Source organism: Mauremys reevesii, linkage group 3, assembly GCF_016161935.1.
Source record: "Mauremys reevesii isolate NIE-2019 linkage group 3, ASM1616193v1, whole genome shotgun sequence".
In the NCBI taxonomy this organism is placed as follows: domain Eukaryota; kingdom Metazoa; phylum Chordata; order Testudines; family Geoemydidae; genus Mauremys; species Mauremys reevesii.
Genome location: NC_052625.1, coordinates 142,056,811 through 142,084,754, shown reverse-complemented (window position 1 = coordinate 142,084,754; position 27,944 = coordinate 142,056,811). Strand labels below are relative to the sequence as shown.

Sequence of the window (27,944 nt, the reverse complement as noted above, 5' to 3'; positions counted from 1 at the left end):
CCTCTGCTGGAGAGCTCTGCATCGTTGCAGGTGCTGCGGAGCTCGCCCCGATGTGCAACCAGAACGTCAGATTCAAACCGCCCAGACAGGAAAATGAATTCAAATTTTCGCGGGTCATTTCCTGTGTGGCTGGCCAGAGAATCCAAGCTCGGAATGCTGTCCAGAGCGTCAACAGAGTGGTGAACTGTGGGATAGCTCCCGGAGCTGCTAAGTTCGATTAGCATCCACACCAAGCCTAATTCGAGCTAGCAAGTGCGAATTTAGCGTTACTCCACCTGCCGGGGTGGAGTACCAAATTCGAACTAAAGAGCCCTCTAGTTCGAATTAAATGGCTTCCTGGTGTGGACGGTTGAGCGGTTAGTTCGAATTAACGCTGATAAATTCGAATTAAAGTCCTAGTGTAGACCAGGCCTAAGTTTCTTTGAAAAGAAAATACATTGAAATGCTCCACCTTATAAATCAAAAGCTCTGGTCTTGCTAAGAACAACTCATTATTTTATTTCTTAACAGTCTAGTTTTGTGTTTTTGTACAAGAAGCATCTGGTAATTATAAACCCAACTGATATAAACACTGGCGGTGGGAAAATAAATGGAAACAATTTTATAGATTATAGTGAGAGAACAATCTATGAACCATAACAAGTTTAAGACAGTCAACTATTATTAATATCTAGTCACATTGTATTTCCATTGATGTCACTCTCATTTGTATTTGTTACTCTTAGAAAGCAAGTGTTGTGCTCAGATTTCTTATTTAGCTTGTGGTGCTGTCTAAAACATGACAGGTGCTTTCCATACACAGTTGAAGACACAGTTCTGGCCCCAAAGAGTGAAGATTCTTACAAAGTCAAAATTTGGTGAATATACAAGCAAAGTGATCAGGGTAATGCTAGGCAGTCAGCTTAACACTTACATGGTTGTTTATTGTATTTAAAAACAAATTCCCCTCACTTGCCCCTCAACTCAGCCCTCTTGTCCTTCTCCCCATCTAGTCCTGCTCAAAGTGCAAACTCAATGCAACCTTACCTATGGAGTTGCTTAGTCACCTCCATAATAATGGACCAAATCCAAACACTACGAAATCTGGGAAAGTTCTGATTGAACTGAGGTCTGGATTTAAAACCACCTAATTTGGGAGTGTGTGGATCTGGGATTTTGTTTTGACGCAGTATAGAGATAAGATGATCAGATCCAGAGAATTCAGAACCTGAGTTTGAATATGCGGTATAAATTCAGACTAATCGCTAAACAAAATATTTTACAGTGCTTTAAATTTTAATAGTATTAAATTCCTTTCTTCAGTGTTTATAAAGTGCCCAGCATGTTGTCGGTGCTACTTGAAACAATAATAATAATACATTTTACTATTTAGTTTGCCATTTAAAAGGTGTAATACTATTTTTGTGTAGGGTGGTTACAACTAAACCTTGTGAATTTATGTGTGGTGAGATTGAAGTGTCTCAAATATTCTTAAACTCAGATTCTGTACTCCTTAGCCAGCCAAACCTCTCATTGACATGGGACTTTTTCTCAAGTGTCTATGCCAGGTATTACTAAGTGATACAGAAACACAACATGTTCTTTACATCCTATTCTTGCCTGCTCTGGCAAGTGGAGAAACATTTTTGACAGTAGGGGAGCTTTCAAATTTTCATCAGTTTTCAAATGATGTTTTCTGCCAAAGGCATTGAAAAAAATATTAATAATCAATTACACATGTATCTAGTACATTTTGGCATGTCTGAAAAATCCCAGTCAAACTCTAGCACTCACCACAATACAAACTGCATTACTGAGGGTGGATATTGATTTACCAATGGCTGCCAATGTAAGCATTGTAATTTTTAGTCTCTTTGGGTTTCTCAGGACTTTTGGCATTTCCTTTGTTAGTTTAACATCCATAGTTAGACCAGCTGGATAACCTGGCGTGACAGAATGCACACCTGTATTCACACTCTACATACTACTGTAATAATCTTTGTACAAAATATAGCTTGTGAGGTATCATTTGAAAACCAATAGCTCACTGGTCAATAATATCATGTTGAAACCTATGTAGAAACATTATGTGTAAAGTTACAAAATCCCACTGTATGATGTTAAAGGCACATGTTCAAACTGACATAACCCCGATACGGTCAAACTGGTCAGGCAGGTCTGTCTTAAACAAATGGGTGTGTGTTTATCTCAATTTGCATATAAGCAGTAAACAGAATCCTCAGAGAGTGAGAAGAGGAAGAAAGAAAACTAAGAAAATCTGCATTAGAGCATACACAGGTGAAAAGAAACAGCATGAAGTCTCCTTCTGACAACAGATTCCATGTCTCCTTGCTCTCAGCTGGAAAGAACTTTATCTAGGGGTCACTCTCAGGAAAACGTATTTCAAAGGGTGACTGCATTATACGAGTGAGGGACAAAACAACCCCAAGTTATCTCTCCCTATCCACCTCTCTTTTCCACCTAAGAAGATAAAATAAACAGTCTATAGACTTTGGAAAGCAGATCCTAGCCTAAGAGTTTGGTCAGCAATGTACTGAAAACATGTAGTAAGAACTTCATCTTGAACCAAGTCTAGTTTGTTAAGTTTAGGAAGCATCGTGTCTTTATATTTCTTGTAACCATTTTTGACTTTAATGGCTCATAGCTTGTGAGCACAAGTAATCTCTTTGGGGTTAAGTTAACTTGTTTTGTCTTTAATCAAAGTTTAACCAGTGTTGTGAATTGTTTGGGTAACTCCATTTAAGGTGGCAAGCTGTTGAGTACTGATCACCTTAGAGGAGCAATGTCCAGGAGAGGGCTGGAAAGTGCAAAACACATGTTTTGGGGAGGAAATCTGGGCCTCGGAGAGTGTTGAGTTCACCCTGCAAATAGCAGTGGTGCAAGTACAGTGGTACAGTCCGGTACACCATAGCAGTAAGATATTTATAGCTGGTACGGCATACCGGAAAGACAGACGAGGAGCCCGCCCCTAGTCCCACCCCCAGCCCTTACACGGAGCTGCATCTCCTTTGTCTGTACAGCAGCCCCCTCAGAGAACAGGGCTGGGGGGTGGGGGCGGTACAGTCGCCAGAGGAGCTGCTGGTGTTCTGCTCCTTTCCCCACTGGGAACCGCAGTGGGGAAAGGAGCACAATGCTGATAGCTCTTCTGGTGTGGCTGTACTGCCCCCAGCCCCGCCGTCCAGTGGGGCTGCTGTAAAGATGGAGGAGACACAGCTCTGTGGAAGGGCAAGGGGCAGGGCTGGGGGTTCTGCTCCTTTCCCTGATGTGGTTCCTGGGAGAGGCCTCAGCCAGAGGGCTCTCCTGTGAACTGCAGTGGGCAAAGGAGCAGAACATGGGGCCGCCAGGCAACCCCACATTCTTCTACTCCTTTTGCCGCTGCGGTTCCGGAGAGCCTTGATCTCCCAGGAACCACAGTGGGGAAAGGACCAGAACGTGGGGCCACTCAGCGGCCCCATGCCGGCAGCTCCTCCAGCGGGGCTGTACCGCTCCAAGCCCTGCCCCCATCTCTTCCATGCAGCTGTGTCTCCTGTGTCCTCCTGCCTGGGATCTGTACAGCAGAAGTCTCCAGCGCAGCAGGAGGAGGACAGAGCCCCCCCCCCACAAGGTAACATGGGGAGAGCACGGGGGCCCAGGCTGGGGTGGTGTGGGGAGGAGTCACATGGTGGGGTCATGTGAGGGAGGTCATGTGTCCCCCGTTTGTGTCCCTCCCATGAGTGCAGCGTACCGGCAAGAAATGATTTGTACTTGCACCACTGGCAAATAGTAACCAAGGCTGGTGAAAGCCAGAGTGTGGCTGGTGTGTTGCTGACAGGCTGCTGAGGCCAGAGTTGCTGGACCAGGGCTGTGGCTACACACAGATTCTCAGGATGAGACCTGCATGCTGGCAGGCTGATTGTGAGCAACCCAAGTTGGAAGCTAGAAGAGAGAAACATTGAGGCACCCAAGGTTGCATAGCAGGGGTAACAGAGACCCTCACTGGTCTGGACTGCACCCCAGAATGTCAAACCTGTCATGGTTTAAATTACATCTGTCATCATGCTACTTCATGGCAGTCTCATAGAACTAGTATTTGTAAGATTCTGCTTCTTTTTAATGTAATGTCCTTCAGAGAGATATAATTTGCACTTGCATAGCTATACAGATGATACTCACCTATTCACATTATTCTTACTTCAGAGTATCCTACAGCAATTTTATCTCTGACCAGTTCTTTATAGGTCATTTGGCAATATCTGTCCCATAACATCCTGAAGCTGAAGCCAGGAAAGACAGAAGTACTGATTATTGGCTCTGTCAGAGATTGCTGAATGCTACTCATTCGCTTGATTATCTCACTGATTCTATCTCAATGTACAAAAAATAAAATAAAATAAATCAGGAGTTATATCTGTAACACTGCACCCCATATTCTTCAGAGTGATATGATTATGGCATAATTATGATGCATTTTGTACAAAATGGGTCATGTGAGGTGTCATTGGAAAAGTTATGATTTGCTGAATATGAGTATCCTATCTGTATGCATGTATCAGTTTTGTATCTAAAGCTAGGAATATTGACTATGTATCTGTATTTCAAATGTGCTTACTCTGGGTGACACCCACATTTAGCCTTTCTGGTACAACAATGAAGAAGCCAGACAGTGCTGATGACACATCAGTAAAGACAATGGACTCTGGAAGAACATAACCTTCCTGTGAATGTTCCAGACAGACAAAAGTAGTGGTTGCTATGACTCAGCAAGGTATGCCAGGGCATGTGACCAGGCCACATGACTCTGGACTCCATCTTGGGTTGTCCACGTTTTTCCACAAACTGAGTTTGGGACTAAGAGTGCCCGCCATATGCGAAAGCTATGTAAGGCAGAGAATGACATCATCTGTTGTTCTTCACTCCCCACACAAGAGCACTCCTGGAAACACCTGAGGAACTAAACTAAACTGGAGGAAATGCTGGACCTAGGCTAAAGGGATTTCTGGTCCGTGTATGAAAAACCTGGGGATTCCAAGCTGCAAAACAAGTGTAACTTGTGCCATAAGAATCTGCAACCTGCATGTATCATCAGTCAGGGTGAGAGATTATTAATTCAAATCCTATCTTTCGAGTATGTTAAGCTTAGTTTCCGTTTACTAGGTAATCTGCTTTTGTAGTTAATCTATCTTTTGTGGTTAATAATTTTATTTTATGTTTTAATCTAAACCAGTATGTTTGGAGTGAAGTGCTTGGGAATCTTAGTTCAGGGGGCTGTTGCATTTCCTTTTCACATTGAGGGAAGGCCGAACTCTATGAGCTTATGCTATACAGTTTCCTGTGCAGCACAAAATCATATAATTTTGTTTATATTCTAGAGTGGGGGTTTGTGACTGGGGAGATAGTGATTATCTTGGTTGTAGCCTCTCTATTGTTGGTTCATGCAGTGGCTGGTCAGAGAGCCTGCATGTAACTGCAGCTGGGTGTGTCCCTGCCTATGTGAATGCTGGTGGAAGTGTAGGACCAGGAGCGGGTCTGCAGCTTGTCACAGCAGCACAGTGTGAGAAGGAGCCCAGACTGGTGATTCAGAGGGCTCAGCAGTACCCCAGTTCCAGTTGGCACTCCAGGGGGAACCCTCACAATACTATCCTCAGATTTACTGATGGTCAGGTATCTTAGGTCCATTATTCAGACTTCTGTTTCATGTAGGAAATTTTTTCAGGCTGTGATTATTGCTGGGAAAAAGAGATTTTGAACTACCAATCTTTGTCTTTTCAAGGCTAGATTATCATAATTATTTTCAGGAATTTTTATTCACATTCTATTCTATTCTGATGCAATTATTATTAATGTCTAAGTAAGTGTCATATTTGTTTGCTCCAACTATAATCTTAAATTAGTGGGAGCCAGGCCCTTTTGTACCTATATACCCTGGTTACAGAGTTCATGGCCTAGTGATCAGATGCGTGGCCAGCAGATGGCTGAAGGACTGGATAGAACAACATGAATGACATGTGATTGGCACTCTCTCTGTGAGGGCTGATGGACCAATTGATCAAGATGACATTATATAATGTGCAAGATAGTTAAGTTCAAAGCTGACTGTGAAGAGTTACTAAGGGATCTCACAAAACTGGGTGACTGGGCAAGAAAATGGCAGGTGAAATTCAATGTTGATAAATGCAGAGTAATGCACGTTGGAAAACATAATTCCAACTATACATACAAAATGATGGGGTCTAAATTAGCCGTTACCACTCAAGAAAGAGATTTTGAAGTCATTGTGGATTGTTCTCTGAAAACATTTGCTCAGTGTGCAGTGGCAGTCAAGAAAGCTAACAGAATGTTAAGAGCCATTAGGAAAAGGATAGATAATAAGACACAAAATATTTTAATGACATTATTATGCAGGTTTGCTCACCCTATCTCAGAAAAACTATATATTAGAATTGGAAAAAGTACAGAGAAGGGCAACAAAAACAATTAAGGATATGGAACAGCTTCTACATGAGGAGAGATTAAAAAGACTGGGACAGTTTAGTCTGGAAAAGAAGTGACTAAGGGGTGTATGATATAGGACTATAAGACTGCGAATGGTGTGGAGAAAAAGTGTTATTTACACCTTCACGTAACACAAAAAACAGGTGTCACCCAATTAGGGCCGGCTCCAGGCACCAGCATTCCAAGCTGGTGCTTGGGGTGGCAATCTGCAAGGGGCGGCAGTCCCTGTTGTTTTGGTCCCAAGCAGCGCACCGAATTGCCGCCCCGGACGGCGGGGGCAGTCCGTGTGCCCTTAGGGCGGCAGGCTCGTTTCCGCGGTGGTGGCAATTCCACGGCAGCTTCTATGTTTAGCTGTCCGGGGCGGCTTCAGCTAAACATAGAAGCTGCCGCCGAATTGCTGCCACTGCGGAAACGCGCCTGCCACCCTAAGGGCACATGGACTGTCCCTGCCGCCCGCGGCGGCAGTTCAGCGCCCTGCTTGGGGCGGCAAAAACTGTAGAGCCGGCCCTGCACCCAATGAAACTAATAGGCAACAGGTTTAAAACAAACATAAGGAAGTACTACTTCACACATTGCACAGTCTGCCTGTGGAACTCATTGCCAGGGGATGCTGTAAAGGCCAAAAGTATAACTGGGCTAAAAAAATAATTAGATAAGCTCATGGAGGGTAGGATAGTCAGGAATGCAACCCTATGGTCTGGACGTCCCTAAACCTCTGACTGCCAGAAGCTGGGACTGGATGACAGGAGACAGATCACATGAGAAACTGCCCTGTTTTGTTCATTTCCTGTGAAGATCTGGCACCAGCCACTGTCAGAAGACAAGGTACTGGGCTATACTGACCATTGGTCTGACCCAGTATGGCTGTTCTTAAACTAACACAATCAACTGTTCTGGGGAAGTTCCTATATTGAATTCTATGAGCCAAATCCTGCTCCCCACCATCCATAGGCGTGGGAGGGCCAAAAAGGCCCCAGAACTGGTAGAGTTCCAAGGGGTGCAGGGGTTCTCAACCTTTTTTCTTTCTGAGGTCCCCCCAACATGCTATTAAAAACTCCACGGCCCATGTGTGCCACAACAACTGTTTTTCTGCATATAAAAGCCAGGACCAGCATTAGGGGATAACAAGCAGAGCAATTGCCCGGGGCACCGCAAAGCTAAGTTGCTCAGGCTTTGGCATCAGACCTGGGTGGCAGGGCCCGGGGCCCCAGGCTTCATCCCCATGCGGTGGGTCTCTGGCTTTCTGCTCTGAGCCCCAGCAAGTCTGCCAGCCCTGCTTGGTGGACCTCCTGAAACCTGGTCATGCCCCCGCCCCCTCCAGGGGGCCTTCGACCCCTGATTGAGAGCCACTGCAATAGGGGAGATTGGCTGCTGGAGGGGCTGTAGAGAGAGGCAGCTCTCAATAGACTGCATGCACAGGGGAGACAGGTTGTGGTGTGACGGCACTGATTGGGGGGAAGGGCAATAAGTGGTGAACACCTAAGGCCACCAAGTCAGTGGCAATAGTGTTGTGAACAGAGTTCAAATCCTGACTCTCAGTCCTGTTTTTACATTACTAAACCACTCTGCCTCTCCATACACATTAATGCTTTATGAGATTATAATGGATATATTTTTAAATGCTTTATTATGATGTTCAGTGGTTTATCGGTTGATTTGTGTGTGTGTGTGTAAGCTTTACACAATAAAATACAGGAATCAATTTAATCCCTTTCACTCTCATTTCACTAATAACTAACATTGTGACTGCAACTTTACCTGAGGCTATAAAGTACCTTCCCATCTGGCTGGACCCGTAGCATGACGTTGTCAGTGGTGGTGTCATGGATAAAGGAACGCTTGGAATGTACAAAGAACATGTCAGGAACCCAAATTTTTTTCACTAGCCTGCCATCAAATGTCATGCTTTGGTTGTTGGTGCTTGGGAAGGACAGTCTTTCATCTTTCCAGTAGTGTCTCAGATAAAGGGTCATGGTGAAGTCCTGAAAGTAACCAACAAAAGAAATAGGTATCACATTATGATTTATTCTTTGTGAGGAACATTTCACTACATTTAGCACCAACAGTATATAAATATATACAACCTAATTTAAATGGGAATAATTATAGAATCATAGACATGTAGGGCTGGAAGGGACCGTGAGAGGTTATCTAGGCCAGCCCCTGCACTGAGACCATCCCTGACAGGTGTTTGTCTAACCCAGGGGTGGGCAACCTATGGCATGCGAGCCGATTTTTAATGGCACGATGCTGCCTGCTGGGACTCCAGCGTGCCATTAAAAATCCTGCTCAGCCCAGCCCGCTCTTCTCCGCCCTCTGCTCCCCCTCGCAGGGGCAGGGGCCAGAAGCTTGGTCCTGCTGGCTCCCCTGCCTCTTCCCATAGTGTACTGGGTTCCTGCCCCTCCTCCGCCTCTCTGTCCCTCCCTCCCTGCTGGCCGATCAGCTGATGGCCCTTGCGAGGGAGGGGGGTCGGGGAGGAGTGGAGTCAGCGTGCTCACTGCTCTCAGCAGAGGCACAGAAGAAGCAGGGACAGGGCCTTGGGGAAGGAGGGAATGAAATAGGGGCATATCCCCTCCAGCCCCCTGCCCTGACCCCCCCTGCACACACCCCAGCCCTCTGCCCTGACCCCCCCCCCACAGCCCTCTGCTTGACTCCTTCACCCCACCCCATGACCCCAGCCCTGACTCTGGCACCCACACACATATGCAGCCCCTCCTTCCCTGATACCTGCACCCCCCTCACATGCCCCCAGCCCTCTGCCCTGACTCCTGCACCCCCCCCCACACCTAGCCCCCCAACAACCCATGCATCCCCCACACCCTGACTCTTGCACCCCTGACATCCCCACTCCCACCCTTAGCACCAAATGGGAGCTCCTGCACCCCCCTGCCACATTCCCACCTGCACCTCTCAAACCAAATGGGAGCTGCCCCAGGTAAGCGCTCCACACCCAAACCTCCTACCACAACCCTGAGCCCCTCCCTCATTCCAGCTCCTGGCCAGACCCTACACCCCCAGCCCTGGGCTCAGTGCACTCCCACCCTCAGCTCAGTGCAGAGAGAGGAAGAGAATGGGCTAAAACCAGGGAGAAAGTAGGTACCCACTGTATGTGGGCAGGGCTGGGACCCCAGACTGACAGCGGGCTGAGTGGGGCTGGCAGCTGGGATCCTGGCTGGCAGGAGCCAGTGGATGGAACCCCTGAGTGGCAGTGGGCTGAGCTGCCCAGCCTGCTATAATAACTAATAATAATTGGAGATATACCTGTCTCCTAGAACTGGAAGGGACCTTGAAAGGTCATTGAGTCCAGCCCCCTGCCTTCACTAGCAGGACCAAGTGCTGATTTTTGCCCCAGGTCCCTAAGTGGTCCCCTCAAGGGTTGAACTCACAACCTTGGGTTTAACAGGCCAATGCTCAAACCACTGAGCTATTCCCCCCCCTGCTGCTGGTCTGGGGTTCTGGCTGCCTGACCCTTGCCAGCCGGGGTCCCGGCCACAGGTCCCGCTCATCCCATTGCCACTCTAGGTGAATAGAACCCGAGACCAGCAGCGGGCTGAGCAGGCTGGCAGCGTAAGATCAACATTTTAATTTAATTTTAAATGAAGCTTCTTAAACATTTTGAAAACCTTGTTTATTTTACAATACAACACTAGTTTAGTTATATAATATATAGACTTATAGAGAGAGACCTTCTAAAAACATTAAAATGTATTACTGGCACGTGAAACTTTAAATTAAAATGAATAAATGAAGATTTGGCACACCACTTCTGAAAGGTTGCCAAGTCCTGGTCTAACCTGTTCTTAAAAGCCTCCAAGGATGGGGAGTGCACAACCTCCCTTGGAAGCCTATTCCAATATTTAACTAACCTAATAGTTAGACGAGTTTTTCCCAACATCTAACCTAAATCTCCCTTGCTTCAGATAAATCCATTACATCTTATTCTGCGATCAGTGGATATGGAGACCAGTTGATCACCCTCCTCTTTATTAACACTCCTTAGTATATTTGAAGTGTTATCAAGTTTCTCCCTCAGTCTTTTTTTCTCATGACTAAACATGCCCTATTTTTTAACTTTTCTTCATAGGGCAGATTTTCTAAATCTTTTTTCATTTTTGTTGCCCTCCTCGGGACTTTCTCCAATTTGTCTACATCTTTCTTAAAATGTGATGCCCAGATCTGGACACAGTAGTCCAGCTGTGTTTATTTTCAGGAATTCCTTTCTCCTTTATGAACTACAAGTTCAGCACCCAAGCCTGCCCCACTGAAGTCACTTGCTCTCCTTTTACTCCTGAAGACTGATTAACTGTGGTCCATTTTTCATTAGAGCGAGGGGACTTACATAGTTTAGAAACCAAAGACTCTCCAAATGGAAAATCCATTTATAAAATATATACTCTTATACTTACACAGTGTTTCTCAGTGTGTAGGGTAGCCCTCTAGAGGGTAGACACACTAATCCACTGATGGAAGGTGAAGGCAGTGGGGTGGAGAAAGCTACATGACTCTAGATCCTCCCTCTTCCCACCTCGCATTTCTGTGGCTGATAAGAAAAAGAAGCAGGTGGCTCCTAGAAACCACCCACCTTCCATTCTTACTCTTGCAATGGCTTTTCATGCATCCAGCCAGTGGAGTAGCTCCCATGCACAGGACTGCAGTCTGAGCCATCAGCCTGTGCTGAGAATAAACTGGGAGAGGGCAGTGAAATGTGGGAGCCTTTTCTAAATTTCATCAAGAGACGGGCAAATCTAAAAACAAAAGGCTGTGCAAAGAGAATGTGCAGTCTGATGCAGAGCCCTGTGCAGGCAGGCTGCAGATGGGATCCTATGCATGAGGAAGATTGTCACTGTCTTTTTGAAACGTGCAAAGCAGAAACCCTCCAAAACATGACTTAGCTGCAAGATGAGAGAACATTCATGTGTGTAAAACATTGTAGAGTCCACAATTTTAGGGCCTCCAATTATTTTGTTGGACATATTTCCTCACTTTCATTTTAAGATTAAAAAAATATATAGGAGGACAGACCCTGAGCTAGTGTAAGTTGCCAACACTGATTTGCCCCAGATGAGGAACTGGCCAAAATTGTGGAATTTGTTGGTCTTCTGTTTTTTTGTAACATTTCTACTTCTCTAGACTTAAAAGACTACAACCTAGTGTGGGAAGTGTTTCTATTAGGGCTGTCAAGCAATTGAAAAAAAATTAATCGCGATTAATTGCGCAGTTAAACAGTAATAGATACCATTTACTTAAATATTTTTGGATGTTTTGTACATTTTCAGATATATTGATTTCAATTACAACACAGAATACAAAGTGTACAGTGCTCACTTTATATTTATGTTTGATTACAACTATTTGTGCTGTAAAAAACAAAAGAAATAGTATTTTTCAATTCACCTCATACAAGTACTGTAGTGCAGTCTCTTTATAATGAAAGTTGAACTTAAAATATAGAATTATGTACAAAAATAACTGCATTAAAAAAATAAAACAATGTAAAACAGCCACCATTGCTGAGGACATGTGTACATGCTGATGACAGGTTCTGCTCGATAACAATCCAAAGCAATGCAGACCGACGCATGTTAACTTTCATCATCTGAGTCAGATGCCCCCAGCAGAAGATTGATTTTCTCTTTTGGTGGTTCGGGTTCTGTAGTTTCCACATCAGAGTATTGCTCTTTTAAGACTTCTGAAAGCATGTTCCACATCTCATTCCTCTCAGATTTTGGAAGGCACTTCAGATTCTTAAGTCTTGGGTTGAGTGCTGTAGCTATCTCTAGAAATCTCACACTGGTACCTTCTTTGCGTTTTGTCAAATCTGCAGCGAAAGTGTTCTTAAAACGAACAACATGTGCTGGGTCATCATTCGAGGCTGGTATAACCAGAAATATATGGCAGACTGCGGGTAAAACAGAGCAGAAGACATACGATGCACCCCCAAGGACTTCAGTCAAAATTTAATTAACACATTATTTTTTTAACAAACGTTATCAGCATGGAAGCATGTCCTCTGGAATGGTGGCCGAAGCATGAAGGGGCATACGAATGTTTAGCATATCTGGCATGTAAATACTTTGCAATGCTGGCTACAAAAGTGCCATGCGAACACCTGTTCTCACTTTCAGATGACATTGTAAATAAGAAGCCGGCAGCATTATCGCCTGTAAATGTAACAAACTTGTTTGTCTTAGGGACTGGCTGAATAAGAAGTAGGACTGAGTGGATTTGTAGGCTCTAAAGTTTTACAATGTTTTGTTTTTGAGTGCAGTTACGTAACAAAAAAAAATCTACATTTGTAAGTTACACTTTCACAATAAAGAGATTGTATTACGGTATTTGTATGAGGTGAATTGAAAAATACTGTTTCTTTTGTTTATCATTTTTACAGTGCAAATATTTGTAAGAAAAATAATAATATAAAGTGAGCACTGTGCACTTTGTATTCTGTGTTGTAATTTAATCAATATTTTTGAAAATGTAGAAAAACATCCAAAATATTTAATACATTTCAGTTGTTTTCTATTTTATTTGTTGCATTATGTGTTACCTTTTCAAAAGATGGAACTTCTGCTAGATCTGAGATGTGTTCCATCTTTTCTGGTTCAGTTATATCCTTCACAACCTTGAGCCCACAAGTGCTTATATTGTGTTTAATTTTTAGCAAGTGAGCAGCCTCACTGACTTCCACCGGACTACTCAGTTACCTAAAGTTAGGCATGTGCATAAAGGTTTTCAGGATCAGGGTTTTACTGTGAAACCAAATATGTTGCAGGGTGGCTGGCCCCTTTAGATGGCAGGTCCAGAACCCCTGTGCTAGAAGAGCTGTCCCAGTTTGGCCAATTAAAAGGGAAGGGCACCACCTGGGTCTGTATAGAGCCAGGCAGTCAGTAAGGAATGGATGGTGGCTGAAGAGGATAATGGTGGTTGAGGTCTGGGTCCCCCAGAAGAAGCTGTCAGAGTCCCCTGGGAGGGGAGGCCGTGGGAACCTGCTGAGGAGAAAGCCCTGTTAACCAAACACAGAAGAATCCTGCAGTAGCACCTGAGGCGGGTGGAACTGAAAGATGCAAAAGGGAAAATCCCCTGGGAGCTATGGCCTAGGATGGCACTGTTTTTATGCTTTGCTTATGTTTGCAAAATAAAAGTGTGCCTGAAAAGCGACTCTGGATGTGGCAGTAGGTCCTTTGTGGGTTAAGAACAAGCCAGCACTATTTTATGAGGCAATATATAGTACCCTATTGTATTGTGGGAAACTCTGTTGGCTTGTGGACATCTGATAAAAGTGAATTGACAGCTGAGACACATAGTCAAAAAAGCTGGATTTTTTTTAATTGTTTGGATTTTATCCCAGAATTGTTGGGTTCTTTTGTAACATCAAAACCTGTTTTTAATCGGTTTTATTTTAGTAACTCCAATAGAGCTTATTAATTATTTCTTATGCTATTAAGTTAAACTGAGGACCACTATAGCTTATGAAATGTTTTACACACAATACTTCAATTTGACATTCCTGTCCCTCATAACCCTGTAGCTCTTCCTTCATCTTTTGGTCCATTCTCATCTAAGAAGCTATAGTTTAGGTATTTTTCCTATATATGCTTTAAGAAAATGGATCTAAGAAAACATTTTTTCTTTGACCCTTAATAAGGCTCAGATCTCATTTTAGCAATAATGTATTAAAAGATGTTCATTTTTCAGACAGGAGCTAATTCCCCAAGTTTTTTGCATAAATGGATACATTTGTAGATGCTGCAAAATATCATGTATTAATTGTTATGGAGTGATGCTCTGCAGTTATGGATGCAACTGAGCTTCTAAGTTTTATTACAGCCTGATTTTGACTGACACCCTCCCCCTGCCCCAAACCCTCCCAAATGAAACAAACTCACAACAAAGCCAAATTAGTCTCCAAATCAGGGCCCAATGTAGGGTATTTTCCTGCACAATTTGAAGTGAATTGGACAAAGCTTCTGAATTGTGACATCCTAAAGCATTTCAAAATGTCTTCTTTTTTTTGCCACTTTATAGTAAAAAAAAAAATCTGAATTCAGGAGAGAAATAAAACTTAATTTATTTGTTTTCCATGGCATAAATCTAGTGCAAACTCAAATTGATGTCTAATTATAAAACAATGTTCTTGCAATGTTGTGGTTTTATATATATATATATATATATATGTAACATGAATGTAACATGATCAGGGGTGAAAGTAAACTGGTTCGGGCCGATACAGCTTACGGTAAAAAGTTGCTGCCAGTACCAGGCCATACCCAGCTGACTTTAAAGTGCTGCCCCTTTTGCGCCCCTCCAGCCACCAATGGGGGGGGGGCGCAAAAGGAGCAGCTGCCTTGGGGCCGGTGATTTAAAAGGATGCCCTGGGCCCTTTAAATCGCTGCTGGAGCCCCAGCTGGCGTGGGCCAAGCAACATGGAAGGGCTGGCTGGGGAGATGTTCACTCCCAGCCCCGTCCCTTCCAGGGGCCGGAGCCTGCCCCTGTACCGGTAAGTCTTTGGCTTTACTTTCACCCCTGACCATGATGTTGTCTACTGTGGTGTCATGGGACCACATACAATGCATATAGACCATGTCAGGGACTCTGATGTTATACATTAGTCTGTCATCAAATGTCATACTGCGGATATTGATGTTTAGAAAGGACAGTCTTTCCATCTTACTAGAGAACCAATGAATTTGGGGGGAGGGCAGTGTCAGGAGAAGTGGCAGCATTGCCAATCCCAAGCATTCAAAAATTAAGTCAGACCCTCAAAAACCCTGAGATTTGCTTCAAAAACCATGAGATAGATGTGTGAGATAAGGTGGGTGAGGTAATATCTTCTACTGGACCAATTTTGTAAAGCTTTAAAATGTGCAGAATTAAATTAACTCCCTGTGGGAAGTGGGTAGGAATTCAAAGGTACAGAGACTAGAGTAAAATTAAACCCTATGCAGCCAGACAGCACAGGTCCTGTGTGTCACTTACCTCCTAGTTAAGGTTTATTTTAAATGATTAAGAGGCACCAAAATGGGGCACAGGTCTCCTGTTGACCCTCGGCTTAGGTGAATTTCACCTCCACAGAAGGCAGATTCTAGATAAGCTGCATCTTCACACATGCTCTTTCTATTCAGATCCCTTTCCTAATGGATGACCTACCTCATGTGGTAGCATTGAAATTGCAGGTGTTTCAGTTCTCGCTACAGTTCCACCTCGTGCTGTGCTATAAAGCTGACATACTTATGGTTTCTGTTAGCAGTTTCTAATCACCAACCTCCATCACTTATTAAGAAGCACTTTCACACAGCAACCAAAATCCTTGGTTTTGTGGGAGCACAGTATTGTTCTCGAGAATAACAAATGTTCTACAGAAAAGAGCATATAATCTTAGCAGTCATTCCTTCTTCTTCTGTTCTGCCTGACATTACAGTGGTGGAACAGTAGTTTGAGATCATTTACCTAAGTTGTCAGACAGACACTTACCATATCCACCTCTGAAATACTATCCAGACTCTCAACTTGTACATCTACTCCCACAGGAATTGCAGGGCCTGCAAAAAAAGAAAAGAATTAAAAAAAATAACCCTGGAGGCTAAAATGCACTCAAAAGGATAGAGGAAAATGTCTGTTTTCTCTGGAATAGAAATCACAGTAAACCACTGTAAGAGACTGGAATTCATACCAAAATGCTCATTATAACAGTATTTAGACTGATCCATTACTCAGTCATCCACTAGCAGATTACTTTAGATTAGTGACTCCTTAAAACAATCATTAATATTTTATATTGCAACAGAGCAGTTTACAATTTATTTAAAATATGCAAAAACCAACCAACCAATTCCCCCCCCACCCCCGGAAAAAAACCCAATATGACAAAAATCAATCAATCAAACAAAAAGACACCACAACCATAAGTAATTCTAAAATACATGCCACCTGGTAAGGTCTATCCCATGTACTACACAGGAGAAAATTCAATATGATAGGATGATTTTCGGTAAATGCATGATAATATTTATATATTTGAAAAATGGAACTAGTCCACTAACCTTTACTAAACACACATGCATATTGTTCCATAATTGTCCACAATGGGGTTTCTGAAGCATCTGATACTGAGCACTGTTAGAGACGGAACATAGGACTAGATGGAACCTTGGTTAGATTAGTATGGTAATTCCTATGAGGTTTCCCCCACCCACAATGAACTATAGTATTTTTTAGTTTAAACATTTGGATATGTTAACTGTGTACAGTGTATAGGCCCTTTGAACAGCAAAAAGCCTCAGGTTTGCAAACATCATTTAATTGCTGATGTATTGCAAACTATAAGATACAGAACACAGAGCCAGATCTTTGACCCCCACTAAAGCCAGGTCTATACTTAAAAAGCTAGGTCTGCCCAGCTACATTGCTCAGAGGTGTGAAAAATCCACATTCCTGAGGGTACGTCTACACTACCCGCCGGATTGGTGGGTAGTGATCAATCTATCGGGGATTGATTTATCGCATCTAGTGTAGACGCAATAAAATCGATCCCTGATCGCTCTGCCGTCGACTCCGGAACTCCACCATGGCAAGAGGTGAAAGCAGAGTTGATGGGACAGTGGCAGCGGTCAACTCACCGCCATCCTCACGGCCAGGTAAATTGACCTAAGATACGCCAACTTCAGCTACGCTATTCGCGTAGCTGAAGTTGTGTATCTTAGGTCGACCCCCCCTCCAGTGTAGACCTAGCTTGAGTAATGTTGTTAAGCCAGCCTAACCCCCAGAATTCTTCCATTTCCCTAGCTACCAGCTCTCAGGGAAGTGGATTAACTACAGTGATGGGATAAGAACCTGTCACTGTAACGAGTGTCTACACTGAAGTGCTACAATGGTGCAGCTGCAGCTATGCTGCTGTAGTGGTTAAAGTGTAGAACAGTGGTTCTCAAACTTCTTTTTTTGAGGACAACTTGAAAATTGCTGAGAGTCTCAGCAGACCACTTACTGATCTTCCCAAATGTTGTTTGTACCATTAGCTAACTATTGTAAAGCGCTTTGGATAAAAGCGCTATATAAAAAAACTCTTAATAATTAATGGTTTTTTGTTCTACAAATAAAAGCAAACAACTCATATTTTAATATCAGTAGTCTTACCTTTCTAATGCCATGGATGTGCCCTCTCTCTCCCGCCACAGCAGCCCCCGAGCTGGGGCTGGGAAGGAGTTGGGGAGGGGAGTCTCTTCCACCACAGCGGCCACAGAGCTGAGGCTGGGAAGGAGGGGGGTCTCTCCCCGGCAGCCGCAGCCCTGGAGCTGGGGAAAGTCGCTTCTTTCTCTGGCCACCACAGCCCTGCACATCCTAAATTCCCCCCACCCCCTCTTCTCACCCCACTGTCCCCCTCCCACCAACCCCCTATTCCCCCCAAGGCCACCACCTCACCTTACATGTGCATCTTCTCAAGGGTGCAGGCACCTAATTAGTGGAACCATGCCTGTGCAGCTCCACTAATTAGATGGGTGGCCCTTCATTCTCTTGTGTGCTGCTGCCCAGGCATGCACCTTAGAGGGAACTATCCGCGGACCACCTGAATAGAGCTCGCGGACCACTGGTGGTCCACGGACCATAGTTTGAGAACCTCTGATGTAGAAGACATATCTTAAGTCTGCTTTGAATCATTCCTCTCCTATTCCTGCTTTATTGAGAAGCGCTGGTGTTGCTTGGAGCCTGACTGTGGAAAGACAGGGGTCAAGACTGCGCGATCTCCATTCGTGTATGGATGTCACCTCCTCCAAACCATCTGACAAGAGTCTGCCATACTTTAGGAGCCCATCAGGAGCTGAGATTCAGTCCTGTGACACTCACTAGGAAACTGAGTGCATTTAAAAGTCAAGCAGTAAAAACTGACCTACTGCAAGATGCTGCTTCTTTTTCTTAACTGCCAATGAAAGTCAGAAGCTAGACTCTTACTTTCCATCACTCTCTCAAAAATGTTACCTATTTCACCCTCTCAGAATCTTCTGTTGCTATCAGATAATTCTATGGCATGATTAGAAGATGAAGGATGGTTGAGAAGGTGAAGCCCAGGAGTGGAAGTGATGAAATTTGTTCCCCTACCTCATCACTGCTAGTTCAAAATGACGATGGTCTCTACCCTCCTCACAGGTATGTTGGGGGACTTTGGGCTTGATCCAAAGCCCATTAAAGTCAGTGGAAAGACTCTCAATGACTTTACTGGGTTTTAGACCAGGCCTTTGAACATTAATGTTTATAAAGCAGTTGAGCTACTCAAATGGCAAATGCTACAGTAATGCAAAATATTATTATTATAATGTATCCCTATTATTGTGTAAACATCACCTTCTTTTTTGTATCTATTTCACTCATTGCCCTAGCACAGAGGTGGGCAAACTATGGCCTGTGGGCCACATTCGGCCCGTGGGACCCTCCTGCCTGGCCCCTGAGCTCTTGGCTTGGGAGGCTAGCCCCAGGCCCCTCCCCTGCTGTTCCCCCTCCCCCACAGCCTCAGCTCACTGCGCAGCCAGCGCAATGCTCTGGGCGGTGGGGCTGCAAGCTCTTGCCGAGCAGCGCAGCTGTAGAGCCACAGCCTGACCTGTTGCTCTGTGCTGCGCGGTGGCGTGGCTGGCTCCAGTCGGGTGGCGTGGCTGCCTGTCATGGTGCTCTGGGCAGCACAGCTGTAGAGCCGCCAGCCACCGGTGATCCAGGCAGTGTGATAAGGGGGCAGGGAGCAGGGGGGTTGGATAGAGGGCAGGGGAGTTCGGGGTGGTGGTCAGGGGGCAGGGGTGTGGATAGGGGTCAGGGTGGTCAGAGGGTGGTAACAGGGGGGTTGAATGGGGGCAGGGGTCCCGGGGGGCAATCAGGAAGGAGAGGGAGAGTTGGATGGAGTACTGGGGGCAGTCAGGGAGAAGGGGTGGTTGGATGGGGCAGGGATCCCGGGGGGGCATTCAGGGGGTGAGAGGCCAGGGGGGGTCAGATAGGGATTGGGGGCTGGGCTGCTCGGGGAGGCACAGCCTCCCCTAACCGGCCCACCATACAATTTCAGAAACCTGATGTGGCCCTCATGCCAAAATGTTTGCCCGCCCCTGCCCTAGCACTTGGTGTTCTCTTTTAGTCCAGAGCATAGTCCTCTCCAGAAAGCAGAGTTAATTTATCATGAGACAATTAAATGTCTGGGTAGTACTGAATTATGTTTTATTAACTTCCCACACAAATGCTGTGGAACCTTTCCTGTTACATTATGTCTCGGCTCCATAATCAAATTGTAACTGACAGAAAATTATTTGTAATCTCACCCAGTGGTTAATACTATGTTGACGATAGTGCTGTTTCATAATGTAATTAATACTGTATGAATTATGAACTAGACAATAAATTAGACAGTTAATCTGTGAAGGAAAAACTAATTATCTCTTTACAACTTGTCCCTGACCTGCAAAGGAAAAGCTGCTTCTTTCAAACAGTGAAAAACAAACTGCATTGCCAGACTTTGCAGTGTTGTAGCAGCCATGTGGGTGCCAGGATCTGAGCAAGACAAGGTGACTCAGGTAATACCTTTTATTGGGCCAATTTCTGTCATTTCTTCTGAAGGATTTTAGGGCAGCAGAAGGCTATATTTGGACCATTATCCCACTGGATAACAGAGCTGGCCCTGAGGCAAAACCAGGACAGTGCTATGCAGCTGTGCAGCAGCCCTTCATTGGTTGAGACCCCCCTTCAAACCAAAACCACATCCCTGCTTCCCTTCCATGCTCCCAGAAGCCTGTCCCATACCCTCCTCTTGCCCAGCTACCGCAATTAGCTGCCTGTCTCCCTCCCAACCCTTCTTCATGTCCCACTCCAGCCCAGGCTGTCCTGTGTGCGTGGTGATCCTTTAATCAGTGTGTAAAAGAGGCTGGGGGTATTTGTATATGTGTGAGCCAGTGGATAGATGTGAGGTGACTGGGTGAACTTGTTATGGCACTAGAGCAACAGCCGCTAGCTGCATGCATGGGACACTGCTGAAAATGCCCGGTTGACACTTATGCCCTTAACCACTGTCCATTCCCAATCCTTTGTGGTCACTTATACCCTTTTTTGAAAGGCAATGAGTGCCCACAGGCCTCCCCTTAAGATCCTTTTAGCTGCTGATGCTTAGGACAATGCTACCCTTAAAGATTGCCACTTATTCAAAGAGTAAATACATGTAGTACTGACCGTTGGAACTGCTTCAACATACCAAATATTTATGGCCCTTGATAAACTGAAAATGGCATCCTTCAGGTACAAGAGAAAACCAGGCAGAGTTTTATCCGGCAATATAGCTGCACGCACAACTCCTGCGCCAGTCAATGGGAGTTCCACAGGCAGGAGGCCTGGGTAAAATGAATCCTCCATGAAGATGGTAAGAAACGGTTAAGCTGTTTCTCTTTGTGGATCTAGTTGATTGTGCGCTCTTTAGGCCCTAATCATGCAGTCAGAACCAAGTGAGTGGACCCCCTGCACCCATGTGGCGCTCCACTGACTTCAATGGGGCTCTGTGCAGTGCACATCTGCCCACGTGCAGGGGGATGGTGTGCTTATTCTGTATGTTTGAAGGGGTTATTTATTTATTTTTTTAATTTATTTGTGCTACGTGCTGCCAGCCCTGGAGAGCATTCTGTTAATACACAGAATAGGTATTGTCTGGGTAGTGGCAAATTTAGGGATGGGCTACCTCTACGAGTGAGTGGATTTTTCCATATGTCATTACTTGCCTTCTCATCTCAGACTGCTAACGGACATGCCAGCTGGTACCAAACACTTCTGGTTTTTAGATGTCTAGCATTTAATAAGGATGTGTTAAATGCACACACAGACTCTTCTATAGATTTACTGCTTTACTTCCTCTTCCTCCTCCAGACTTTGACCAGCCACTGTATAACTTTGGCAATTACAGTACAAGATATTTATTATAATAAATAATGGCAATATTAATGGACTGTCCTGAAACTGCAGCCATTTTAAAATGAACTGAACATACTGGTATTGTGTATATCAAGCATTTGGTAATAAACGCTTCTCCTATCAGAATGTTTAATGGTATCCTGGATTTGAATGACCATCTGTCAGCCAGGAAGGGTAGATAAATTACAACATTCTTTAATCCAGCGGGTCATAAGAAAGCACATTCTCCTTAATCCTTTGCTCTAAAAGCTTGGTTTGCTGTCGCATATGACTGCAAGACTGTGAGCAAAACATTAACACAAAGTAGTCTAAATATTCTCTTAGTTTATAATAAGAGACAAGGTCAGCAAGTATTGTACATTAGTTGATTACACACAAACATTGTCATAGTGAGATATAACCTTAGAAATAAATGTTAACTGAACCTGGATCTATTTTTACCAGTCAAAGGTTCAGCTCAATACGAGGAGTTTAAAATCCATAAATGATGCCTCTATCTACAGTCTCATGGTTTTGCTGAAAGTTATTTGGTGATCCTAGGAGGAAGACCATGTTGTTGTAAGCCCCCTCAGACAGGAGAATGTGCTGTGCTGTAAATTCAGAACAGAAACAAGGATGGTCTTTCCCAACGAACAGTTCTTTCCAATCTCTCTCTTGTCAATCCACTCACCAGTGAGACACTGTTCTGTACAGTATTTCTTACAGAAAAGATACTCCAAAAAATAGGAATCAGATGCATGGGTTTTCATACCTCCAAAACCTGGTCTCATGCTGAAATCATGGTCATCTATTCTCAGAAGTTGTTCTGACTTGGTTAGCGGTGATTTGGTGATGTCAGGGCTTCGTTTTAGTATTGGGCTATGTGGAAAAGATATACAGCATTATTAGAATTAACTGTGTTTAAGAGACATGCAATTGTTTGACGCTAATCCTTCAACTAGAGACCAGTCTTGTTCATCTACCAATTAAACTATAGCCCTGTGTTCATATCTGATGTGTGATAGCATGTCATTTAAAAAGAACTCTTGGATTTTACATGGTGAGACAGGGTATTCTGAATGGTTCTCATTCTAATACTGGCTGAGGCAAAATATTCATTTCAAACTCTTGTTTCTGTATAAAGATTATCTGTGTTTGTAATATATTTTAGATACAAAAATTCAAATGTTTGTTTACACTAGATGCTATTAGAAGTGAATAAAAGAATAAGCATTTTGGGGGAGGAGGGCAGCATTTCTGACGTAAATTTATGGTAGGACATGAGGATAGGAATTAGGGAAACAATATCTCAAATAAAAGCCTACTGGCTGCAGCCCAGGAACAAAATGGAGATGGACTGGGAACCCAGCCAGGAGGCAAGTTGACTTGCAGCTTGGAATAAAACGATTAATTCCTGCCCCAGATTTCTAAAGAGAACAGAGAGTGCTAGAGATAGGAATATATGAGGTCATACCAGAAGTGTATACAGTTGCACATATCTTGTAGTCAATACTTTGCTTTGGGTGTGTGCCAAGTTTGCCTCTGAAAACAGAGTAAAGTGTTTCAGTCTAAAGACAGATTTCAAGTTCAGCATCTCTCTGATGTAGTTATACTTAATGTGGGAGTCAGAGCTGGCTATAGAGTAGGTGGCTCTCTTTTATGGGCTAGGCTGCTTGAGGAACCCAAGAAAAAGAAGGATTCAGGAAGGTTTTCTGTTTCCGATCAAAAAATATACTGGATGTCAACAGCTTTATTAAGCTAAATAGATTGAGCTTCTTTAGCCTCTCACTGTAAGGTAGGCTTTCCAGACCTCAGACCATTCTTGTAGCTCTTTTCTGAACCCTTTCCAGTTTGTCAACATCCTTTTTGAATTGTTCATACCAGAACAGAATATAAAATTCCAGTAATGGTCTCTCTAATGACATATACACTGGTAATACCACCACCTTACTTCTACTCAATATTCCTCTGCTTATACATGGAAGGATTGCATGGACTTGTTCTCTTAGCCCCAAACTCATCTTCAGTCGGTTATTCACCATGATCCCTACATCCTTTTCTGTGTTACTGTCCCCCAGCCTGTATAATCTACATTCTTTGTTCATAGATGTATAGACTTGTATTTAACTATATTAAACACATGTTCAAGTACATACAGTTTACCATACAATCCAGAACATTCTGTAGACCTGACCTGTCATTTATAGAACTGGCTCAACAACAGTTTTTGTGTTGGTTGACAATTGAAAAAACAATTGTTTCAGGTTGAATGACAATATTTTGACCCCAGAACAACACATTTCCATTTTAAGCATTCTTCAAATGAAATGAAAGGACATTTAGAAACAAAGTTGCTTGGAATAGAAAAAAACCCAATGTTTTGATTTTGGGGGAATTTTTGAAGGTTTTTTTCCCCCAAACAAAACAATTTGACAAAAATCAGCACAAATTTGCAAAAATGTTTTAGTGCTGCCAAATCTGTATTTTTCCCTGAAAAAAGTTTGTTAAAAAATGTCACTAAGCTCTATTCATCTACCACTATGCCAATTTGTGTCATCCACGCACTTTTGAGCTATGATTTTATGTTTTGTTTTAGATCAGTAATAAGAGATATTGAATAGCGCAGGGCTGAGAACAGATTCCTGCAGGACTGGGAATACGTCCATGGGATATTAATTCCCCATTTACAATGAACTTTTGAGATCTATTAATTAACCACTTTTAAAACTATTTAATATGGACTACATTGCTTCTTGAATTGTGCTAGATTTTAAATCAGAAAGTCACATGGAACTAAGTAAAATGCCTTCTAGAAGTCTATGATGTCAATACAGTTACCTTTGTCAAGCAAAGTTGTAATATCATCAATAAACGATTTGAAGTTGATTTGATGTATATTATATATTATTTCATTTCTGCTTAATCAGGATGTCTTAACTGTGGAAGCCTTCTTTTATGATTGTTGAATTGTAGGCTGTGGGCATCTGGAGACGTTCTCAACTCCCAATTTTCACTCACACCTTTTTGTTTAAATGTTTCCTCCCATCAATTTTGCTCATAATTGTTTCAGCCTTGGTAAATTGTGCCTTTTAGAGTGCCAAGTGGCTTTACATATTACTTGTCAGCATTATATTGCACATAACAAATGTAATTAAGTTGTGATCACTTATCTAGGCACCCACTAAATCGTCACACAGAGGATCCACAGCTATTTTAGAAAGCTAATGATGGATATGCTTTGTACTTTGAACTATCCCATCTCCTGCTGGGTTCTCACGTTTCCTTTGGGGCAAGGGAAAAATACAATAGAAAGAGAAAGGGGGATAACCCCCCTCAACCCCAAATATCAAACCCCAACCTTTTTGGATTTTTGAAACAGAAACAAAAACATTTTCTAGCTGAAACATCAGAACAAAAACAGAACAAATGTTTTCAATTTTTTTTATCAAAATATCAAACCTTCAAACAAAGCAATAGTTTGTGAGAATTTTAGGTTCATTCAAAATGACTTTCCATTGAAAAAATGTTGACAAACAGTTTGACTAATCCAATGTGATTTGCTGCTTTCTTCTTCCCTTTTGGAGCACTGGAAGAGGAAAATGGTCCCCAAAATCTACAGCAGACACTCCTCAGGGTAAGTAAGGTAGAACCCCTACCTTGTTCTGATTTGGTGGAGGGACAGCCTCCCCTATCTATGCTGCAATGAACTGATGCAGAGTAAGGCACCGAGACTCAGTTTTCCCTCCTCACTTTCTGATGTACTGGCCTCCACTGAGCAGCCCTGAGTTTTGTGGATATCTAAATCTGGCTCTGCTTAATACCCATGCTAAGGAGATTGCCTTAATGATCAGAAGGACAGAACTGAAGAGAGGGAAATGAGTGACATTTCCTGATGCCAAGTTTGCCAACTGCTGCATTAGTGGCTAGGACTGACATTGCACAGTACTTCTGTTACAGAGACTGCTGCTGTGAGCTCTGTATAGGTTAGGCTGATGTGGAAGATTATAACTGACACACAGACACTGTATTTTTCAGCCACATATATTCTGTGCACATATACTGCAGCACCAGAGAGCACAGTTGTAGACCCCAGAGGAGAATGCTAGTATGTGGGTGGGGGGATGGGGGGGTGAGTGCACTGGATTTCTAAAAGACGCCTTGGAAGACAATTTGTTTCCCGAACTCACTGTCCTCCTCTGGGATTCATGTGGTTCTGTTCAAGGTACAGCTTCTCCCCTGTTCTCTTGACAATGCTCCCTTTTCCTGATTAGCTAGGGCTATACCGCAGCCATTATAAAAAGCTAGTGCCACCTACTGAATCTGTACATGTCACTGATCTCAGTCATATATTTGTAATGGTCCTGATCAAGGAGAGAAGCTTTCCATAAGGGACAGAAAAGTCAGCACGAGGCAAAACTCAAAGAGTGTACTGGCATCTGAACTGCTACAGACTCCCCTGGGGTTCGAGGAGTGGGATTCCTAGCTAGACATAAGGGACGGTTGGACATCTTTTATATTCATTGACTTTAAGGTCAGAAAGGACTTTATGATCATCCATCTCCTGCATAATACAGGCCATAGATTTTACTGACTAATTTCTGCATAAAGCCCAATAACAGGTGCTCCAGTTCAACTACCTATTTTAGAAATACATCACTATTGATTTAAAGATGTTCAGTGGGGCAGAATCCACTGCAGGCCTAGATAAGTTGTTCCAATGGCTCACTACCCTCACTGTTCCAAATGGAAATACCAGGTCGTTTTTAATTTGTCTAGCTTCAGCTTCCTGCCATAGGACCTTTTTGATGCCTTTGTGTGCTGGATTAAAGATCCTTCTACTATCAGAAGTCGTCTTCTGTAGATACTATTCTGTCACTAGAAGGGATGGGAACCCCCCAGCTGCTAGGGTGAGTAGAGGGTGTGGAATTTCCCCAGCATCTCAGTGAAGGGCAAGATGGACAGATGTGTTTGTAACACACTGATGGTGATTGTTATGCATCTTTCTGTACCTGGGTCACAGAGGATGTGAGTTTATTACATCCTCCCATTACAGAAGCTGGCTCTTTAGCTTGAGCTGTAGAGGTTAATGCATTCAGCTCTGGAGGTCCCTAGTCAATCCCTAGTGTGCTTGCCAAGATGGCACATGACACATAAGCAGCCACATGTCCAGGATTGAACAGGAGACCTCTTGAACAAAAAGCACAGGTCTTTCCAGCTTAAGCTAGAGAGCCAGGTTCTGTAATGGGAGGATGTAATAGGCTAACATCCTCTGTGGCTCAGGTACAGAAAGATGCATTCCAGTCCCTGGAAAAATCATGGAGCAGGTCCTCGAGGAAACCATTCTGAAGCACTTAGAGGAGAGGAAGGTGATTGGGAACAGTCAACATGGATTCACCAAGGGCAAGTTATGCCTGACCAACCTGATTGCCTTCTATGATGAGATAACTGGTTCTGTGGATATTGGGAAAGCAGTGGATGTGATATATCTTGACTTTAGCAGAGCTTTTGATATGATCTCCCACAGTATTCTTGCCAGCAAGTTAAAAAAGTATGGACTGGATGAATGGACTATAAGGTGGATAGAAAGCTGGCTAGATTGTGGGGTTAAACGGGTAGTGATCAACAGCTTGATGTCTAGTTGGCAGCCGGTATCAAGTGAGTACCCCAGGGGTCAGTCCTGGGGCTGGTTTTGTTCAACATCTTTATTAATGATGTGGATGATGGGATGGATTGCACCCTCAGCAAGTTTGCAGATGACACTAAGATGGGGGGAGAGGTAGATATACTGGATGGTAGGGATAGGATCCAGAGTGACCTAGACAAATTGGAGGATTGGGCCAAAAGAAATCTGATGAGGTTCAACAAGGACAAGTGCAGAGTCCTGCACTTAGGATGAAAGAATCCCATGCACTGCTACAGGATGGGGACTGACTGGCTAAGCAGCAGTTCTGCAGAAAAGGACCTGGGGATTACAGTGGATGAGAAGCTGTATATGAGTCAGCAGTGTGCCTTGTTGCCAAGAAGGCTAACGGAATATTGGGCTGCATTAGTAGGAGCATTGCCAGCAGATCGAGGAAAGTGATTATTCAGCACTGGTGAGGCCACATGTGGAGTACTGCGTCCAGTTTTGGGCTCCCCACTACAGAAAGGATGTGAACAAATTGGAGAAAGTCCAGAGGAGGGCAACAAAAATGATCAGGGGGCTGGGGCACATTACTTACGAGGAGAGGCTGAGGGAACTTGGCTTGTTTAGTCTGCAGAAGAGAAGAGTGAGGGGGGATTTGATAGCTGCCTTCAACTACCTGAATGGGGATTCCAAAGAGGATGAAAGTCAACTGTTCTCAGTGGTGGCAGATGACAGAACAAGGAGCAATAGTCTCAAGTTGCAGTAGGGGAGGTCTAGGTTGGATATTAGGAAACACTGTTTCACTAGGAGAGTGGTGAAGCACTGGAATGGGTTACCTAGGGAGGTGGTGGAATCTCCATCCTTAGAGGTTTTTAAGGCCCAGCTTGACAAAGCCTTGGCTCGGATGATTTAGTTGGTGTTGGTCCTGCTTTGAGCAGGGGGTTGGACTAGA

The 27,944-nt window shown here is 43.8% G+C and overlaps 1 protein-coding gene across 4 annotated transcripts in view; it reads right to left on the bottom strand.

The window, feature by feature from the left end:
* Window positions 1-27,944, bottom strand: part of LOC120399976 (gamma-aminobutyric acid receptor subunit rho-1) — an 83,861-nt gene that overhangs the window by 25,016 nt on the left and 30,901 nt on the right. For 3 of the 4 annotated variants that reach the window (XM_039528261.1, XM_039528260.1, XM_039528264.1), the window contains exons 3-5: window positions 22,139-22,245; window positions 15,943-16,010; window positions 8,230-8,453 (exon numbers count right to left, since the gene is read on the bottom strand). In XM_039528261.1, the coding sequence (XP_039384195.1) occupies window positions 8,230-8,453; window positions 15,943-16,010; window positions 22,139-22,245 (399 nt within the window). Of the gene's footprint in view, window positions 1-8,229; window positions 8,454-15,942; window positions 16,011-22,138; window positions 22,246-25,022; window positions 25,214-27,944 lie in introns of those variants that run through there. The other variant, XM_039528263.1, reaches the window with a different exon arrangement.